Source organism: Eptesicus fuscus, chromosome 16, assembly GCF_027574615.1.
Source record: "Eptesicus fuscus isolate TK198812 chromosome 16, DD_ASM_mEF_20220401, whole genome shotgun sequence".
Classification (NCBI taxonomy): domain Eukaryota; kingdom Metazoa; phylum Chordata; class Mammalia; order Chiroptera; family Vespertilionidae; genus Eptesicus; species Eptesicus fuscus.
Genome location: NC_072488.1, coordinates 41,327,465 through 41,348,556, shown reverse-complemented (window position 1 = coordinate 41,348,556; position 21,092 = coordinate 41,327,465). Strand labels below are relative to the sequence as shown.

Here is a 21,092-nt window from a genome sequence, read left to right as displayed (position 1 = left end):
CTTTGTAGCCTCTTCCTGCTATTATTTTTATTACAGTTGGATTCATTAATAAGCCAAACAGAAATAATAGCTTAGTTGAAATGACCGGCCTGAATGCCTGCAAAGTCTGAGCCTAATTAATGACTTCTGGGGCAAATACTTTTTAAAACAGATATTCTGCTCACTATAGAAACTATAATTGATTCTATTTCTGTGTCCAGGCAAATGTGCACAGAGTCCAAAATGCCATCTTTTATAGATATGGCCTTGGAAGAGAGGATGGGGGAAGGACGGAGGATTTTATATGACACAGAGCCACAAACATGCCGCCTCATCATGCAGTGTAGGGCATGCAACCCTCTAGGCTGCTGTACAATGAATAAATAAGCACAGCACGACCTTGGACACCATGGGAAATACGACAAATGGGGCAGTCTCTGTCATCACACAATTTACCACTGACCCGGAGGAGCAGCACTGAGCACGAAAAGGACCCAAGAGCCAGGCAAGTGGTTCCAACTGGTGCTGCTGGAGGCAGGAAGGGTTCATGGTGGAGGAGCCACCAGGGCAGGCTCCATGGAGAAGACGGAAGCAGGGACTTGAGACAGCATTCAGATGTGGCAAAGGAGAGGAAGCAGCTTCCTCCAATCAAATAAGCCCGACTTAAAAGGAGGGTGGCTGCTGCAGAAGTGGTCTCCCCTGCCTCCCTCCCCTCCCCCAGCCCCCCCTCCCCCCCCCCCCCCCCCCCAGTGAGCTCTGGAAAGAGGCTTAGTTCTGTAAAGACAGGTACTTTCCAGGACTGTGTGAATGTGCTAAACTGTGATTGGAGGGAAGCCCGGAGCAGTTCTTAGTGGGATCTTGGAAGAGTAAGTGGGAGGGAAGGCCTGAAGATGGGCTTTGCCTTTTGTCATAGCTTTGCTAGGACCTGGACCATATTAGGGGCTACACTTCTTTCACATCCCCGTGTGCGGAAGGTGGAGGTCAGCACAGGGTATGGTTTTATAAGTAAAATAAATACATATACGCCATGGAATAGATTTGCTCCTCAATTTTGCTGATCTTACAGCTTCTTCGTTAACAAGGATGTTCATGCCAAAACTTGCAAGAAATTCTTGCAAATACAGTTGTTTGCTCAATACTTGATCAAACACGCAGGAAGCTCTGAACACTGACTCACCCTCTCACTAATAGGAAGCCTGATGCAAGCTCAAATATTTATTCCAGGGAAATGCTCCTAGATGGAGGTGGCTTGGTGCCAGGAGCTGGTTTTTTTCTTCTCATAGACAGCGCGCGTGGTTCCAGGCACTGCCCTCAATTGCACGCTAAGTGGGGACAGCTGGGAGCAGAAGCTGGCCTCTCAGTAAAGGCCAAGTGCCGGGATTCAAAACTGCAGACCATTTCAGTGTTATCTGAGCCCAGCTTTCAGGCAGGTTCCCGTTTCCCTGCCTGCAGCACTTTTGATAAAGCAAACCAAGACCTGGAGCCTGGTTAGACATACTTTAACTCGAGGGCTGGCGCTGCATTTACCAGTTGTGGTCCCTGGAATGTCCCTGAAGAAGCCACAGTAACAGGAATAGCTTCTTCCTTCCCCGTTTTACTGGCTTAAAGGGCTGCGATCTTCCAACCAACCAAATTTTGTCTTGTAATTTTATCAACCAGATTCTGCAAAAGCAAGTAGGAATACGGTCCTCACAGGTAGAATCCTGATCAAGTGTGAGAGAAAGACGTTCCTTCCAGCCCGTGTCAGGCTTCCAGCTTCTCAGGATGATGGAAATTCATCCGCCGAACAGAACCTGGGATTTTCAGAGATGCTCTCCACCGAGCAGTGAAAGGCAAGGGGCTCTCCCGCCCACGCTGGCGCACTGTCAGACACGTACATTCTGGTCTTGCCGCCGCTGTAACTGGGCGAACTGCATCAAGCCATTTCACAATTTTGCTTGTCAGTGCCTCCTTCTCTGACGTGGAGCTGCTTCCCGGCCTGGCCACATTATCAGTAGTGTCCTGTGGTCATTCTCCTCATGGCCATAGAGACAGACTTGAGTCTGATGCAGATCACAGCCCACGGAAGTGTGGCCTTGGACAAGTTAGCTAATCTCTCTGTGCTTTAGACTATCTGCTTCTGTAGAGGGAGTAATAATATCTACATTAAATCGTGGTCATGAGAATTTGATGATAGTGTAAAATGATTTGCATGGTATCTAGCACAGGAGAATTAAAAAAAAATGGTGGCATTTCTTATTTTCACCTTCCTAAGGAAATGAGTTGGGAGAGGGCATAGACTCTTGGGTCATGAAATTGAATTCTGCTATGCGTCATCTTAGGGCTTCGCTCTGCCAAGAATATTCTACCCGTGCTCTTCAATGAATAGTTCCATTTCATCCTTCAGGTCATCTCTTCAAAAGAGCCTGGATTCTTTGCCACCCCCTTCACTCTTAATCTCAGAACTGTAGTATGTTCTTTCTTTTATACCACATATCACAATTTTAATTATACATATTGATTTGCTTGTTTTTATGTGTCCTTCCCTCTAGATGATAAACTCCACTAGACTAGAGTCTCTCTGTCTGCTTTGCTTGTAATTGAATGGCCAGAGTCCACCCTAAGAGGTTTTCAATAAGCACTTGATGAGTAAATAAATACTAGCCCCTGCTTCTTAAAAATAAGGTCATTATGGGCAGAGACCTTTATAAACCACTTGAGCTTATTGCAAGCTGCCCTGCACTCTTATTTTGGATAATTAAGCCCATTCCTATTTTATTATGAGAAAACAAGCAGCCACCACGCAACATCCATGGGCACAAGCTGCATTAGAAGCTTTAGATGGGGGGAAAAACGAGAACTTTCTTTTCAGTACCCACAAGGATAAATGAACCTAATTCTTAAAAATAGCCAACTTTTAGGCCATAATTATTTCTGTCTGACTTGAGAAAGATGCGCCCTGCTGCGCTTGTCCCTGTTTCCCTGTCCAAGCAAACACATTAACAACTACCATAAATACAGGGTTCACGTACTGGAAGGATCGAAACCACTAGCATAACTCCCAGATAAAAGCCCCTAAGAATGCTATCATTCAGCTAAAAGTTTGGAGTCTCAAATTATTATTCTCTTTCCCTTTTTGGGAGACATATTTTGCTAAAAGTTCTTAAACATCTTTGGCGTCATTTCCATTTGGGGGCGAGGAGAGCTTTATAAACATCCTGGCTCAAGCTGAGCTTGGGTGAGTTGTTAGGTTGAAATATTTAAGGACAACAGTGACTTATGCAAATGAAAATTATAATTTTTATTATGTAATAAAAATAGTCCAAAGTACTTGGGGATGAACCAACTCTTGAGTGAGGTAGGCACATGTCCCTGTTCAGAACCCAGTCATCTGGGGGCAGGACTTCTGCAGTAGCCTCATGCTAGAGCTCCTGCCCCTGGCTGTCCCCAGTCTCCCATCTAGATACACACCGCCATCAGATTCTCTTCTTAAACATCACTTGTTAGACATTCAAAATGTTTCAGTGCTTACATCCTCTAAGTTGAAGTTAAAGCCTCTTCAAGGCTCTTGTCAATCTAGTTTCAACCCAGTGTCTCGGCTTATGTCCCATTACTCCTGACTCCTTTACTCAAACTCTCCCACCAGACAGACAGGCATTATTATTGTCCTTGGAAAATGCGTTGCTCTGGGCTGACGTCATGTCATCTCTTCTCTGGTGCTACCCATCACCCCACCTTGGTGGTTCAGGGGCTCAAGTCTGCCCCACTTTCTCATGAAGGCTCCAGCCCAGTATCATCCACCTCTGAGCTTCCAAAGGATTCATGGTCAGACCCAATCCCGCTGTTAATCCTGTCTTGCACCATTTGGATGTTGTTTTATTTGAAGATGCTCAACAAATCCTATTGATTTTTCTTCTTCTTTATGGTGTTTATTTATTTGTTATCTAAAGGGGATATGGATAACTCATGCCACCCTGACCCCAGATATTATTGCAGTTCTTATTGTTTATATTGTCAAGGATACCACCCTGACCCCAGATATTATTTACAGCAGCGGCCCCTCACCTGGGGATCCATAATTGTAACTGATACTTTTTTATTCTTTCAATTATTTCCACTTTCTGGTCAAGGGAGTTTGAGTGAGTTTTTGTTCCTTGCAAACAAACACATCTGGAAGAAGATGGCTGTCATATGTGCATGCTTAAGATAGGAATGCCCAGCCAGAGGAGAGATTATTTTTCACAAATCTGAAAACTTAAGGTCTCATGTATCAATGTTCTGAAAGTACACCTGATGCATTTATTAAAAAGTGCAGATTCAAAAGATGCAGATTCCAGGCTCCATCCTATACTGACTACAAAAGAAGCCCCTTAGAATGGGGCCTGGGAGTGAGTATTAGAAACAAGATTCTCAGGTGATCCTATAAAAGCCTAGCGACTGAATGGTGGAACAACCAGAATGACTGCTTGGCCAGTCGCTATGTTGCGCACTGACCACCAGGGGGCAGATGCTCAATGCAGGAGCTGCTCCCTGGTGGTCAGTGCATGCCCACAGTGGGAGCGCTGCTCAGCTGACTGGGATGAGTGGAGCTCCCATAGCGGGAGCAGCCACTCAGACGGCAGGTCCACAGCCGGTTGGCTGACTGAAATGAGAGGCTGCTCCCTGCAGGCCATGCCCTCCGCCAGTGTACGAATACCATGCACTGGGCCTCTAGTTTACATATATATTTATTCAAGAAAATCTAGAGGAATGGGGGAATCTGACATTAATGTCTCTCATATGATGGTGAAGGGAAATGGAAGAGGAAATAATTCATACACCTTGAGAACCAATTGTTAAGTATTTTCATCAGTGTTAGCTTCTGCAATCTTTCAACAAGTCTATGATATGTCTTATCATCAATCCCTTAAACAAATAAGAAAATAAGTGAAATAACTCATCTAAGGATCTATAAGGGTGACTTGCTGGGCCAGCATTTAAACTCTGGGCTGACCAGCTCCAAAGTTCTCACTTCTCACTCTGCTGGAGGAGGGAAGGAGAGGAAGCATGAAGACACATCCATGCTGGAGGTTTCCTAGGTCAGTCTGGGGGAGCTGGGCAAGTCCTGACACTGTGGCTGATAACCTCTGTGTCAAGACTTCCTTGACATCTAAGAGGACAGTGATTCTCTGAGCTCTGAATTTACATCCTAAACCCTGAGGCTGGAGCCTGGTGAGATCCACTTGGAGAAACCACTGGCTGTCTACCTGGTCCTCAAACTTAAAGGCACAGGCTGGACTTCATTACAGGTGCAGCACACACACTGACTGACCTTCTGGCTGAGGCTTTAAAGACCAGTGTCAGCCAATATGCCAGGTAGACCGAGGGCCTGGCCTGTGTATGGAAGGTGGAAAGGAGAGGCTCTAGAAGCCAGTGTTTCCTGTTTACTGACAGGAAAGGGTGGTGAAAATCCAGGTTGGGATGGAAAGGTGGTGATTGTACAAACCCTGGAGAACATTGAAGCTTTAATATTTGGGGATTATAGGTTTCAAGCAGTGGTTCTATTAAAATCACCTGGGAAGATCTTAAAAAAATGCTGCTCTAGGTGATTTCAATGGTCAGCGAAGGTAGAGAACCACTGGTTGAAAGTGCCTCCCATGGCCAAGTGCGACCAGTTGAACCTGCAAATTCTCTGAAGACAAGCTTGTGCTCAGTTGTGGCTGGGGAAACCGAGGCCTGTAACTGCGCACCCTTAGCCACAGTCTGGGGTCAGCCTCGGTCCCCGACTGCCAGAGCAGGGTTCCCTTCCATGTCGAATTTCCCATTGTAGGGTAGAACTGGCACAGAGAATGAAGAAAGAAACAGGTGTGAAAGGCAGGAGGCAGAAGTGGGATAGGACAGATACGAAGATCTGCAAAGGAATGTTCTCTCAAGCAGGAAAACGCCAGCCTCGGAAGGATGGGGTTGGGGTATTTACAACAGATCAGGAGCAGAAGGGGCTCGAACGCCCAGTCTCAAAGGAGGCTCTACTCACTGAGTTGATGATGCCTTGCAGAGCCTGAAAGCCGTCATTTACGGGAAATACGTGATCCTTGCTGTCCGCAATCCGGGCCAGCTGAGAACAAACACAAACACATATGGAGAACGCAGGAAAGCCACTGGGCTTAGGGGACTCCATCTCCTTTTAGAACCAGAGGAACCTGAGGCTTTGACTGGGCTCAGGGGCCTCACTGAAAAGCCCTCAGTAATAATGAGTTTACCAGCGGCCTCCCTGGAGTGAGCCCGGGGGGTTGGCGCCAGCTCTTACATTTGTTGTAATACTTCTTTCCTTGGGAGCAGAGGTAACATTGCCCAGCTAGATGAACATTTGGCCTGGGTTGGTGTATTTATGGATTTGGGGGCAGGCCGTTGGCTCATTTTTCTCCCATTCCACCCCAATTTCTGTTGGCAACTGTTTTCGAACCAAACAAACTCGTTTCCTTTCCGAGCAACTTTAAAAATAAATTCAAGCTTTGGTGTTGGGGAAGGCCAGCGAACGGGGGCCCTTATCTTCACGCAACCTGCTCAGTGAGGAAAGGACCCTGGCCGTGGTGTGGCTGCTCCTGCTTTAAGGAGCCGAGGACCGGAGGAAGGAAAAGCCGCTCTGTGAGCTTTACTACCCCCGCCCCATCTCCGCACATTTCTACAATTGCCGCGGTCACAGCCGGTGCCAGGGTGTTTACTGATTGCACAAGCACCTCAGTGTCATTGGGAAATTTCAGAAAACCCAGGATAGTTAAAATACATTTATAAAAAGTTACTTATCGTCCATGTATTCATCCACTTATCCCTCCATCCATCACATTTCTATTTTTGTTCATTTGACATACATTGTCTTTCATAGTTTTTCTAGGCAATATACACATATTTACTTAAACGCTGGACTCATGCTATTCCCCATATTCTGTAATCCTAATTTATTTACTTAACTACATATCATGAGCACTGTCCCATGTTATTAAAACAAAAAGAAATTACAAACTACACTGAGTAACGTTCATTTAGGTTGTTAGCAAATTTTCACCATTTGCTTATATATACTTGTATATATACTTTTTTGCCCACTTGCTAATTATTTCCTTTTTTTTTTTTTTGCATTGAAAATACACTGCATATTTAATGGAAGAAAGGGATGTTTGCCATTAAAAAAAAAAAAAAAGATTCATCACATTAAATAAAAACAGCAACAACAAGTTTTCCAAGTTAATTCAGATCTATTTTGACACCTTGGCTGTTTAGCATCTACCAAGAAAGATGCTGCCTGGATGGTCTGTGTTAAAGGCCCCCACGTGCATCAGCAAATGGCTTTCCATTCCTTACTCGTCCAACAATTCCCTTCTTGCTTATTAGCATTTCTGGAAAAATACTCCATCTAAGAGCTGTTTATGCTCTGCTGCACCCTCTGCACTGAATCATTCACAAACTTGGTACGCTCCCAAACTGGAGGAAAACCAAGAGCATACCTGTGTTTCGTTGAAATCCTTTACCCCGACACAGTAAACAATTGCACCAAGGTCTCGGGATCTGTTAGCCTGGGGCAATGAGAGGAAAGACGTTAGAGAGAGAAGCAGAGGCAAACATACTCCTTTTGGATTAGCCAGACTAACTGCAATGAGCAGGCATTTACTGAGCACCTACTTACTATATGTCAGATACCACAATGGAGAAGGTAATCCCTGTCCTCAAAGAGCTTATACCCCAGTGAACGTCCCACTCTAACCTAATGCATTGTGGGCATGAGGGAAGTGATTAGTCTAATGGGAAGTGATGAGAAAGAGCCACATAAATAGAGTCTTTGAAAGACAAGGAGAGGAAAAGGAAACTGTAGGCTAGGGTAAGTCGTATGAAATAACCTGGGGAAATGATTATCTTTTCTATTTCTCTGATGAGTTTTTTTTGGCGTACTTTTTCTTCCTCTGTGATGGCAGCATGGTGTAATAGAAAGGATGTGGTCTTTGGAACCTGATATACCTGGGATTGACACTTGGCTTTGCTCTAGAAAGTGTGATGGGGATTAAATGAGATAATAAGTGCAGAGCTCCTCACTCAAGGTGTAGGAGGATGCAGGTGCTCATAAATGTCAGTCCCCTTTAGAAATAAAGCCATTTTCATTGCCACAGAACACATTGGTTTCATGGTATGGGAATTATGGTCCAAATTTGAGTAGGTGAACACATGACTTTTTTTTTTTTTAACAATTAAGTATCAAGAAGGCAACATAAAAAACAACATCCAGGTTTTGGCTTGGTTTTAATATTTGATTTGTGAAAGGCTCTGATAACAGATTTCAAAGTTCTTCTGCGTTTCAGAACAGAAAACAATAATTGGAAACCCTTGGTATAGACAGTAGGTGCTTAATAAATAATCGATAGTAAAGATATATTAGGTGCTCAATATGTGCATATTGATGTGAATTGTGTTCTTTCCCCCACTCTGTTAGTATGCAAACCCACTTGTGACTAATATTGAATTTTAGAAGGCACAGAAACACATATTTTTTCCTTCATGTTAGAAATATTTCTTGAGGCTTTCAGGATAAAACAAGCTTTTAGACACAGTCTAGCCCCAGTCTTATCTGCAACAACTTCTGTGACCCTTTTCCTCCAGTTGGACTTAATATAGAATTATCAAAAATGGAAAGGCTCATTTGCGTTATATATCTTGAGTTTTATCTTTCTTTTTCAGAAACCCCCTTTCTATTAGTATTGGCACTCCAACTATTTTTCCAAGTTTGTATGTGCCATACCTAAAATTCTTTTCTACTAACCCCTATTTTACTCATCTGACAACTATCATTTATTTTATATTCAGATATTTCCTTATTAGGGCTTTTACTTCATGTGACTGTTGTTTGGCACCCAGATAAGACATCCTGCATTCCCGTTACATAGTGTCGACTTTAGAGAATAGAAATGATATCTATTCCCAAATGCTCAGGGAGTGCCTGTCATACTTACTGTGTGTTTCCCATTGTGAACTATCCCGTTGTGTTTCCCATTGCAGGTGAGTAATGTGCTCACCTACATAATCTGATCATTGCCCTTTGCCAGCAGAGGCTTCAACAAGCTGAACATGATTACATGGTAAGGCCCATGAGGGCAGCTACTGTCTCACTTATCACTGAGTGAATGAAGGAATGAATGAATGAATGGATTAATATATACTTCTTGCTTGCTAAGGAAGATAAATTTAAATTAAATAGTAGTCAAGAGCTTGAGGTAAGTGTAATGTTCTCATTAACTCCTCCCTGGGAGCCAGAAAGTCCCTCCCTCACTGCCTAATTGTGTTTCTTTCTAACTTGGCCTGAATAAGGCTTTGTCACCAATGAGGCTTTAATACATTCCCACGGTTAACTGGTTTCCTTGGTCCACTTACACATATAGCTCTCACATCTACAACTTGAAAGGAAAGGCTTTCTTAAATATAAATGACAATTTTTTAAGTTTTGAATAAATTCCCTTTTCTGAATCTCTTTATGCAAACTGAAAGTTTCATTTAAAGAGCATCCGTTTACTTGCTTTGAGGAGTATTTTATGAGAACACACAGAAAAGGAAAAAAGAAATTATCAAAGGAGAAATTACAATTTACTTTGCCTCCAATTAATATTCAACTTTGGTTCTTCGAGTGAGAATCTCACTGACTAATCCATTCTGCCAAGATTGGCTCTTACATATGTCAAGTAATTCTTTCCCCTCCTGTTTTTAGTAGAAGATATGAGGAAAATTTCAGTAAAAAAAAGTTTTTGCTTAAAAAGGATAGTGTTTCAAAACTGCTAAATCAATATAGTTCTTCCAATAAAAGTATGCTAGATATATTTTACCCCCCCAAACATAGAGTAATATAGAAATATTTTAAAGAGGAAAAATATCTACCATGTATAAGACATGAAGATTCACTTTAAAAAATAAATTATTATTTTTTAAATGTATAAGACACTACTTTATCTAGGAGGTTTTTTTTTGTTTGTTTGTGTGTGTGTGTGTTTTTTATCAAGAGTAACTATCATTTTGGCCAAGTAGAAAGATTGCAGCCCATCTCAGAAGGAAGAAGCCCTTTTCCATGTCTGTTTAGACAGACACAGGCCGGACCGTCGCTTACCTCCCTCTCTGAATAGTAAAAGAGATCTTCATGGAGTTCTCCATCAGTCAGAGCAATGATGACGCTGGCCGTCCTGTATCCTGCTCAACACAACACAGACCCGCTCAGTCCATCCTGCCACACCAAGGGAACCCTCTCTCAGCCCTGAGAGGCTGTCTCTTCTAAGCTCAACCACCCGAGGTCAATATCTGGAGAATCAGCAACTTCTCTTTTGGGACTGGAAGCAATTCCAGCATGAAAAGTGCTGAGACAGACTCTAGGGGCTTTGTTTCTGGGTTTCTCAGTCTTATCTTAAACCAATGGCTAAACCTGGTGAAATGGTTTCTGGACTGAGCTAGGAATAACTCCAGTGACTCTTATTTCTGGGAACAAACTCTACCACCTGGGCTGTTCAGGAGTCCTTCTCACAGGCTGTAGCTGACCACATGCACCAGCCCTTGAAGAGCTGGGCAAAGAGTCCTAGTCGTCGTGATTTACAAGCTGACTGAATCACAGCAGTTGGCAAAACCTACTAGAGTTTTTCCAGTAATTGTTAGGCATCTAGTAACAGTGCTGATGGTTGAAATATATTAACAAGTGTTGGTGTTGATGTTGGATCTGTTTTATTTGTTGTAGTTTAGAGTGAAATCAGAAGTGGACATCTCTACAGGCCTAGGAGAAAAATCCCCAATGCAATATTGAATCTTTTAAAAGAGATTTGCCTCAGATAAAGAAAGGCTATTCATAAAAGACACTATAGTAATTATAATAATAGCCAAAATAATAATAATAATAAATATTAGTTCTATGTGCTAGGCACTCTATTAAGTAAAATTTTTGCTTTTATTAAAAAAAATTAAATAAAGGAAATTTCAAACTGAACTGGTATATTAATCTTAACACCATATCCAATCACAGTAATGAAGGGGTGAAGGGGCTTGGAGCCCAGAGAAGACATGAAAATTACAGTTGACATAAAAATCCAAGACTTTACTAACCCATCCAAGTATTTACTAATTTAATGAATTCAAGATGCAAAACTATTCCCGGACATTGCAGACTGGGGCCCATAATGGGATCTAATTACTTTCATATCACTTTTCTTGACATCAACAGGATAGTAGCATTAGGCCTGGTACGTGTCATCTTTCTAAGCCTTCCTTCTTCGTGATGAAGTGTGTGTCCAAGGATTCTAGGCAATATCAAATATGTCTTTGAAACAAATTACTGAGGCACTTTTTCAGAAGTAAACACAGAAAAAAGTGAACTAGTTCATCATGGTAGTTCATAAGATAGTCTCACCTTGACTGTTTTCATAATAAATCTGCTCGCTGGCCTGGAAAACACATGAAAGAGCCATTAGACAGACAGCCACTGTTGGCTACTCCAAATCCAATACTGGGCAGTGGGCTCTGGTGTTGGGTACACAGCCATCGCTCAGTCTTGATTCTTCATGGAATCCACCCACGCTTCACACAGATATCAATGGATCACCTTCATCTAAAGTTACTTTGACATTTAACCAATATACTTGTGAACATGGATTGATGTCTTACTTCTCATAGACTGGGACTTGTTCTCTTCAAGATTGAAGTCACTGAATTTCTGTCTCAGTCACTGAAGCAACATGTAGAAATGGTGACCGTGGGAATGGGGAGCACATGCATGTGGCATGACTCCTGTCAGCCAAGCATTAGCCCACAAACCTTTCACCAGTGTCAGGGAAGGAGCAAGGAAATCTCCCCAGTTCTTTTGGATAGCGTTATCAGCGTATAAGTTTATGGGGAAATTTTCTTACTCTCTTGCCATTGGGTGTCATTCAGTTCCCTCAATGCATGTGCCTCACCATCAGCCATCCTTAGGTTGATGTTTCCGTGTCACACTTTATGTTTGGAGTTGAAAACTGTTATAAAATTACCCTCTGAAATCCTTCATGCATGTAAGTATCTCCTCCTGGCAGGACCTTCTGGAGTTCCTCAAGGCCTTGACGAATCTGTTCCCTGAAATCCAAAGACACCCGATTAGTCATATTAGAGCATTTTTTTTTAATTGTGCTGTGTACATGTGCATTAGTCTTTTCCTTATCTCTGTGGGTAGTCTATACTGCCCCAATGGTCCCTCAAAAGCCTGTCAGGGGAAAGTCTTTGTAGTACATCACCCATGCAGGGTCAGCCATTCAGCCATAGCATAGGATGAGCGAGATTTTAAAGCCCCTTCTTCAGGAATCTCCATCTGCTCATGAAAGTCTTCCATTTCTTTTTTTAATTATTATTAAATTTAAAGAGAGAGGAATGGAGAGAGGGAGAGAGGGAGAGAGAGAGAGAGAGAGAGAGAGAGAGAGAGAGAGAGAGAGAGAGAGAGAAAGAAACATTGATTTGTTGTTCGGTCGTTTCCCCTATTTATGCATTTACTGGTTGGTTCCTGAATGTGTCTGGACCGGGGATCAAACCTGCAACCTTGGCTATGGGGACGACACTCTACCCAACTGAGCTCCCCAGGAAGGGCTTCCATCTCTCTAACAGGACAAAGTTTTCATTCTACACTGGAAATGAGCCTTAAAAGGCAACTGCTCCTGCGGGGACACACAGCAACTTCAGCACCTTTATGTCAAGATGCAAATGGCTCTTGTGAACCAGAAAGAGGCGAGTACCAAGAAACCAGGGCAAGGCCACCACAAGGACCACGGGTGGGAGGGGCACGCGTCCGGCGTGGACTCTGCCACCCGCAGAGCTGTGCCAAAGGAAACCGTGTAGTCAGCTTTGAAAACAAAAGTCTAGGCAAGCTATGCTTTCCAGGACAACAGCGAGTGTTTTCTGTGGCTGATGCCTGTGTTTTCTTACTCTGGTTTGCTCGAGGTGGCCCTGGGGCGGGAAGAGGAAGTGGGTTACGGCATTAGGAAAGGGTCTGACTGAAAGTGGGAAACATGAATGGTCTGGGGACCAAATGGAATCTTTGTGGACCATCTCTCTGGGATGTAAGATAGGTTCCTGTCTTTTAAATAGCCCCCCACTGTAACGAAAGGGCACGAAAGTGTAATTTCTGAAAAAACATTAGCCTGATTCATAAACTGTAAGCCTATGGAAAGTTTGAAATTACCTTCTTCTCACTGGGGTCTCTTTAGTGACAGAGGGTGGGGGTGCACTATTTACATGAGGAAGGGAAGCTTCTTTTGAGTAGGCAAAGAACCCAACATTTATTAGGCATCTGCTATGTATAAGGTCCTACTCAAAGGTTTGTTTTCATCCTCACACTAACCATGCAAAGTGGGTAATATTGACCACATATGATAGGTGAGACCATTTGGGTTTTGAGATTAGGTAGAAGATCAGAGACTTGAATTCAAATCTGTCTGACTTAAAAAGGCGTTCTGTTCTGCCAAGCAGCCTGCTAGCACACAGCAGTGCTGGAGAAGCGGGAAGTTTTCAGTAACACTTGAATTAGTGAAGAGCAATAGCAATTTCTAACACCATCTGAGTACTTAAAGTGTGCCAAGCTCTGTTCGAAATACAACCACCACACACAATAATTCACTGATGCCTTATAAAATATAGCTCTTTTTAATAAATAACACTGTTATTTCCATTTCACACAGAAGGAAACTGAGTCACAGAGAGGCTAAGGAACTTTCCCAAAGCCCTGTAAGTACTAAATGACAGAGGTAGGATTAGAACTTAGAGACCCTGTTCTCAATAACCATGATAGCTGTCTCTCTTTTGAATGAATGAATGACATTTATTGCTGGTCTATTCTGGCAATTGCTTGGGAGAAAGTCTAATGCAAAATTAACCTTTTGTTAAAACTGATATAATGGCGTAGCCATGGATGAGGCTGGATCTGCAGGCTGTTGGAGGGTTTAAAAGACAAACTGAAAAGGGGTTCACCTGAGCTCGCCCCTGGCCTAGGCTACTGATGTTTCGCAGGTGGAATAGTGAAGTCCAGGTAACTCAGACTCTGGGAAATGTACTGACTATTGTTTCATTGTCCCATCAGTGCCCAAATATCAGACCACATGCTCAGTTGCACAAATCAAAACTGGAACCCTTCCTTGACCCTCTACCTTGGCTCTCCGCTCTCTTTACACTCCCCTACATAATCTATCATCAAATTCCATTAGTTCTACTCTAAACATATCATGAGACCTCTCTATCTCCTCTGCCAATGCCATGGTCTGAGCCACTATCACCTCTGGCTTAGACCCCTGGGAAAGTCACTGGCTATCTTTCCGCTGCCCTCTTTCCCTTTTTCCATTCACTCTCCACACGGCTGCCGGAATGTTTCTAAAATATTGATCAAAACATGCCACTCACTCCCCTGCTCAAAACCCTTCAATAGCAGACAATGATACTTGGGATAAATCCCAAAATCCTTGCCCTGGCCTTCGAGTGCCTCCATGATGACTCCTGTGCCTCCCGGACAGCGGCATGGGCACCACTCCGCCCCACTCTCTGCGCTGGAGCCCCGGGGGCTTTCCTAAGCTCCTTCTCCAACAGACTGCCCGCCTGCAATCACCGCTGTCCATGGACTGGGGAGACGTTTTGCCTAGCTCGGCACTGGGCGAATTCTTACCCAGCTTTCAGTCCCAACTTCAATTGCTCAAAGTAGCCTTGTTAGACTTCCCCAGTTCAAATGAGCTCCCTCAACTAAATTTGCTCCTGGAACCCCACAACTTTTGCTTCATAGCACTTGCAACATTTTATAACACTTGATTGTGTAATTATTTGTAAGGCTCCCCCCCCTCACCGCCCCAGTTTTGGGCTTTAAACCCCATGAGAGCTGAGCCATGTCTGGTTTGGTCTCCACTGTATCTTCTATGTCTACTACAGTTCCTGGAACATTCTAGATAGTCAACAAGTATTTACTGAAGAGGTGAGAGGAGGGAACAGATGTCTCCACTTTAATCATCCTGTGAAGAGGTCAACCCTGGGGGCAGGGATTAGCTTCACTTGGCATGTGGAGGAAGGCCAGGCAGGAACTGACCTGGTAATGGACTTTAGGTGTGTGCCCTTTGTGGTGGTTATAAACCATTCTCTATGTTGTACTCCTTTACATTACCCCCACCAAAAGGCATAGTTTAATGTCAACCCTATTGTTGAGTAATGAAAAAAGGCATGTCTCTGTGGTTTGGAAGGAAGGGTAAAGATGAGAGCAGTGTCCTCCACCAAGGCCACCATTGGGAGGACAGAGGGAGGCCCTGTCAGCCATCTGGCAGAGAGCAGCTTTGTCCTAAAAGGCTGGCAATTTCATGAGGGTAATGGCAAGGACCAGGTAGGATGAGGGTGAGGCTGCGATAGGAAAATCAGAGTTTGCTCCTGAGCACACAGACGTGGTATCATGGAACCTTCAGAATAACTGGGGGACACTCTGGGGGAGGGGGAGCTAGTTTCTCACACTTAAGGGGTAGGAGATTGGACATTAAAGGTAAATGTGAAAAAAAAAGTATTGTGGTCTTACTCTTTGATCATGGACTAGTGAGATCTGGGCTATATGGGTAACACTAAAATTGGAATAGTGTGTTAAGACTGAAGCTTGAAAGAGAGGTTAAAAAAGGCATATTAGGGGAATGGAAAAGGTTCCTTGGCTTCACTGTATTCTTTCCCTGCCAAATAAAGTCTGGGAACTGGGGTGTTTCCTCTAAGCCTATTTCCTTTTCTTTACAAGTATTTTCTTGAGCTTTCTATATTTTTGGTACCAGAACAAGCAAAGGCTGGTTTGGAAACTGTCCTTATCCTTGATGCTTTGTGTCTGGCAAGCTATAATTCAGTATCCCAAACAGTGATCACAACCTCCCAGATACCACCCTTACTTCTCCAAAGACCAAATGACTTATGCCCCACTTCCCTGACCCCTGCCCTTTCTCTAAGCACCCACAACATCGAAGCAAATGAAACAGATGTTTTCATGGGAATGGTGGGTCCATTTAAATTCTGGGACAATAAAACTATTAATAAAGGCCCATTTTTTAATGCTCTCTTAGAAATGAAAGAAATTGGGAGAGAGATCTGTTAAAGGGGACGATAAGAACCTCTCTGAAGACTTGGTTATTACCAAATGAAATGTTATCTTCCTGGGAAATGAGAGAGGCCGGGAATCTAGGAAGACAGGCTGCTATTAAGAGTCTCCTGTTTTTTCCTTGGTGGTTTCACATGTCTGCCAGTGTTCTTACTTAGAAGTTAAGGGTTCTCAGGCCATATGGCTTGTGTTCCTTTTGCAACTCCTGCAGCACTTAAGTATGGGCCTAGAGTAGGTTGTATGTTGTTGAATGAATGATCCTGGTTTGGGCACATTCATTAATCCATTCATTCATTTCCACAACTATTTATTGATCATGCATCATGCACTCAGCATTAGTCTGGTTTGTAGGAATGGGGGGTTCGGAGAAGTGGGATGGTGTCTGCTGGACTTTTCGTTGGCCCTGGGAGGTTTTTTACACTTCATGAAGATTACTTTTTGGGATTCCAGCTGTCTTGCAACATTTTCATATTTGCTGATGAAAGGACAGACACACATAAGCACATCAAGAAGCACTTCAATAATCATTTATCCCAAGTATCTCAGTGATGCTCCTACTGCAAAATCCTCCTTGGGGTTATGCAATGTCCACCCCATTTTCAGTCTATAAAAACCACCCCCCTCAAATAACCCAACATCAGCTTTGCATTGCTGACTTCTTGCCTCCCATAAAAGAGCTCCTGTGGAGTTGGACTTCCCTCAAATGCCCTGCAGTTGTAGCCTTTGCAGCCTCAACTTATACATAAACACACAACACTGCTTATTACCACTAATGCTACATTCGCATTTCCAGATGGCCTAGCACTCTAGTGTTGCCTCCACAAAACATGAAGTGAACCAAACAAAAACATAGATTGATTAAAGTCATGCTGCTGCTACTTTTGGAGTCATGAAATTCCACAACCGGCCGTAGTCATTTGTTTATAATGTATGTAAATCAGCCTCCTTGGGCTTTTCCCTAAGAATAGGCCAACATGGTTAATGCATGAAGGTATATATTGAATCAATGAGAATTTTCTCTCTCTCTCTCTCTCTCTCTCTCTCTCTCTCTCTCTCTATATATATATATATATATATATATATATATATATATATATATACTAGTGACCCAGCGTGCAAAATCGCGCGAGACCCAGACCCAGACCCAGACCCAGACCCAGACCCACAGGAAATCGCGGGAGACCTGGGACCCCATACTCCACCGTGCTGCAAGACTCCCCTGAGTCCTATCATGCTGCAAGACCCAGAGTCCAGTCCCTGCTCACCCGCGTAGGCCTCACCATGCACGTAGCCCCGCCCACCCATGTGCGCCTCACGGTGCACGCAGCCTCCTGGTGACCAGTCTTTGGTCGTTCCGGCGTTTGAACCACTGGGTTATTATAATATAGATATACTGTTTATATATCCTCACCTGAAAATATGTTTGTATCCTCACCTGAGAATATGTTTATTAATTTTAGAAAGAGAGGAAAAGAGAGAGAGTGAAACATTGATGTGAGAGAGAAACATTGAGCGGTTGCCTCCCATAAGTGCCCCAACCAGTGGTTGAACCCCAAACCTCGGTATGTGCCAAGACTGGAAATCAACCTTGCAACTTTTTGGTGTATGGAATGATGCTCCAACCAACTCAGCCACCCATCCAGGGCTCTATGTATTTTTAAGTGAGGTATAATTTACATACAGTAACATGCAAATATATTTATTCATTTCCTTTGTAATTGTTAAATTTATTTCTATAAAGTTATTCATAATATCCCTTTATGATATTTTAACTGTAGGATCTATAGTAACATCCTCTCTTTGGTTCCATATTAGTGATTCTTTTATGGATTACAATATTCATTCTTATTTCATCACTAGAGGCCCAGTGCATTATTAAATCATGCATGTGTAGGGTCCCCTAGGCCTAACCTGCCATCCGGGCCATATCCACTGCCCCGCAAAGCCTAGCACGCTCCGCGGACACTGCTAGCAGCCTGCTCCCCACTTTTGATGGCAGGGGGTCCGCTGGTGCCGGAGCGGACACACAGCTCCCCGCTTTCGATCGCGGAGGAGCTGGGTGCCTGTCTGCTGGTGCACCAGGCCTTTCAGAAGCCTCCGCTGCGCCGGAGGCTTCTGAAAGGCCTGGTGCCGGAGCAGACAGGCACCCAGCTCCCATGCTTTCGCTTTCAATCGCGGGGGAGCTGGGTGTTTGTCCGCTGGTGCACCAGGCCTTTCAGAAGCCTCTGGTGAGGCGGAGGCTTCTGAAAGGCCTGGTGCCGGAGCAGACAGGCACCCAGCTCCCACACTTTTGATGGTCCGCGGCGGGACGTGGGCTCGCTGCCCCAGAGGCCCCTTCTGTTCCGCAGCACAGCCATGGCGCAGACGCTGAACTCGCGCCGCCGCTGGCGACGTGAGCTCAGTGTCCCGCCAGCCCAATCAGCCACCCTGGCCACCCCGAGTCCCGCCCCCCCGCGCCTCCTGGCCAATCGTGGGCATAGCGAAGGTACAGTCAATTTGCATATTTGTCTATTATTAGGTAGGATAGTCTACCATAAGTTAATACAGTAAAACCTCACTATAATGGACTAATTCGTTAGAGACAAAGGTCTGTTACATAATAAAGTAGGTTTTCTAAATGCGTATGTTAAAAAATTGACAAATTAATTTACCTGTTTTTACTTATTCAGACACATTTGTGTAATTACAATTAAGTATGCATGAAAAGTTTAATTTCACAGAAAAGTTTTCTAGGTATATTAGAGGAATGTTAAATTTATACTGAATAGGTTTAGTAAATGCATACATTCACCCATCACCACAAGTAACAAATGCACACAACTTGGGTGTGGCTTAGCACACTGTTAAAACTGCTGCAGAAAGTCATGACAAAGGAAAACAAAACCAATTACCTGGCGCGATGTGGTGTGATCATGTGCTAATCATTTGCCAAACATTGTTTCTGAGTGATGATTCTTGGATTTAAATATGTAGACTATAGTTGTAGATATGTAATATTTATTTGTGGTGACAAAATTACTGCAGTGTTTTTTCCAACATATGGCCTATTTGCTAAAAGTTGCTAAAAATAACAGTGAATTAATAACAACAACAAAAAATAACCTGCTAATTTAATTATAAGCAAATCTTGGTTAAAAGCATTTTAAAATTAACAGCATGTTAATTTTCACATATGGCATACAGACCAGAAATTTTGTCCGTTAAATTTGAAGTGCGTTAAATCACAGTCTGCAAAATCAAGGATTTACTTTAATATAACACTTCTCATATAATGGAAGAAAGTTTTAATATTATATTTCCACATAATCCCTTCTCATCCTTTGTGCTATGACTGCCATATATTTTACTTCCATTTATGTAATAAACTCCAAAACAGTGTTATTTGTCTTTTTATGAGAATCAGAAAATATCTATCATTTCTGTTACTCTTCCTTTATTTTTATTTATTTATTTTTTTATAGATCTAGTTTAGACCTGGTATCATTTTCCTTCAGCCTGAGGAATTCCTTTAACATTTATTTTCTTGTAGTGCAGACTTGTTGGTGATGATTCTCTTAGGGGTTTTCTCCCCACTCTCTGAAAATGTTTTAATCTTGCCCTCAGTTTTAAGGATATTTTCACTGGATATAAAGTTCTAAGTTGACTTTATTTCCCAAAGATATTAATCTTTTATCTTCTAGTCTGCATGTTTTGTTTTGTTTTGTTTTTCTGGTGAAAAATAAGTGATATTCATTGTTGTTCCTCTGTTTGTAATATACCTTTTCTCCTTCCCATCTGACTGGTTTTAAGATTATCTCTTTATTCTGCTTTTCAGAAATTTTACTAAGATGTACTTAGATGATATTTTCATTGTGTTTGTCCTGCTTGGGATTCTTTGAGCTTCTTGGATCTCTGTGTGGAACACCATGTTTGATATTCCAATTACACATACATTTGACCACTTGATATTATCTCACAAATTATAGAACTGGTTCATACTCCCCACCTCCCGGTCTTTTCCATTTCTCTCTTTCAGTTTAGATAATTTATATTAACTTGTTTTTAAGTTCATTGATCTCTTTTCTGCTGATATTGTATTTTTCAGTTCCACAGTTTTCACTTGGTTCTTTGAGATTTTTTATGATTTCCCATGTCTTCCTACATTATATTCACCTTTTTTGTTAAATTCCTTAAAATGTCTATAATAGTTGGTTTAAACTCTCTGTCTGCTACTTCCAATAATTGAGTCATCCATGGTTTGCTTCCATTGCCGTGTTTTTCTTGATTATGAGTCACATTTTCCTGCCTTTTCCAATGTTTATAATCACTTAATTTGTATTTCAGACATTATGTAGGAAACAAAGCAATGAAGACTTAGGTGTAATATTGATTTGTTTTATTTACTTACTGCAGAGTGTAAGCTTTTTATCATGAAGGACTGATTATTTAGATCCTCTTTAAGTTAGGTTGAGCTTGGACTGGGCCACAGCTATAATTAGAGTGTGTTTCCTGTTATTAACCCAACTCCCAGCCGTTTGCCTGTCCAGCCCTTTATGGTCTGTTCAGTGTTTGAGCTGGGAGGCGGTTAGGTGCAGCTTCATAGATTTTTGCTTGACCTTTAGATTTAACCTTGGTAGGAATCCAGAATCCAAGCAACACAAGAATTCACAAGATTATGCAATTTCTCTCTACTTTTCAGCCACTTCTCCCGTGTTAATTTCTTGGAACAATGCAGAAAAGAGGTATGGGTGAGGCAGAAGAATTGCAAGGATGATAGATTTCTTTCTTCATTTGGGGATCTTTCACATAATCAATCCCTCTGGCACACATTGTTGTCCTAGGTTCAGTTGGCTTTTCCTCCTCTCTGCAGAGTCTCTATTGGAGGCTGACCTACTTTTCCAACTGCCCATACCCAGACCAGGCATCCACCCCAAGAATGGAAGCTTCTGAAATCTCTGCTCAGCTCTAAAGGGCTCGTTTCTCTGTAATTCAGTTCATCAGTGCTTCCTCTCTCTACTGGCCCCATAGAAACATATGCATTCTATTTTGT

At 42.7% G+C, this 21,092-nt stretch overlaps 1 protein-coding gene across 2 annotated transcripts in view; it reads right to left on the bottom strand.

Moving 5' to 3' along the window:
- Positions 1-21,092, bottom strand: part of ANTXR1 (ANTXR cell adhesion molecule 1) — a 223,807-nt gene that overhangs the window by 157,072 nt on the left and 45,643 nt on the right. For both annotated transcript variants that reach the window (XM_054728105.1, XM_054728107.1), the window contains exons 4-8: positions 11,973-12,054; positions 11,357-11,390; positions 10,076-10,155; positions 7,440-7,508; positions 5,972-6,052 (exon numbers count right to left, since the gene is read on the bottom strand). In XM_054728105.1, coding sequence (XP_054584080.1) covers positions 5,972-6,052; positions 7,440-7,508; positions 10,076-10,155; positions 11,357-11,390; positions 11,973-12,054 — 346 coding nt within the window. The remainder of the gene's footprint in view (positions 1-5,971; positions 6,053-7,439; positions 7,509-10,075; positions 10,156-11,356; positions 11,391-11,972; positions 12,055-21,092) is intronic.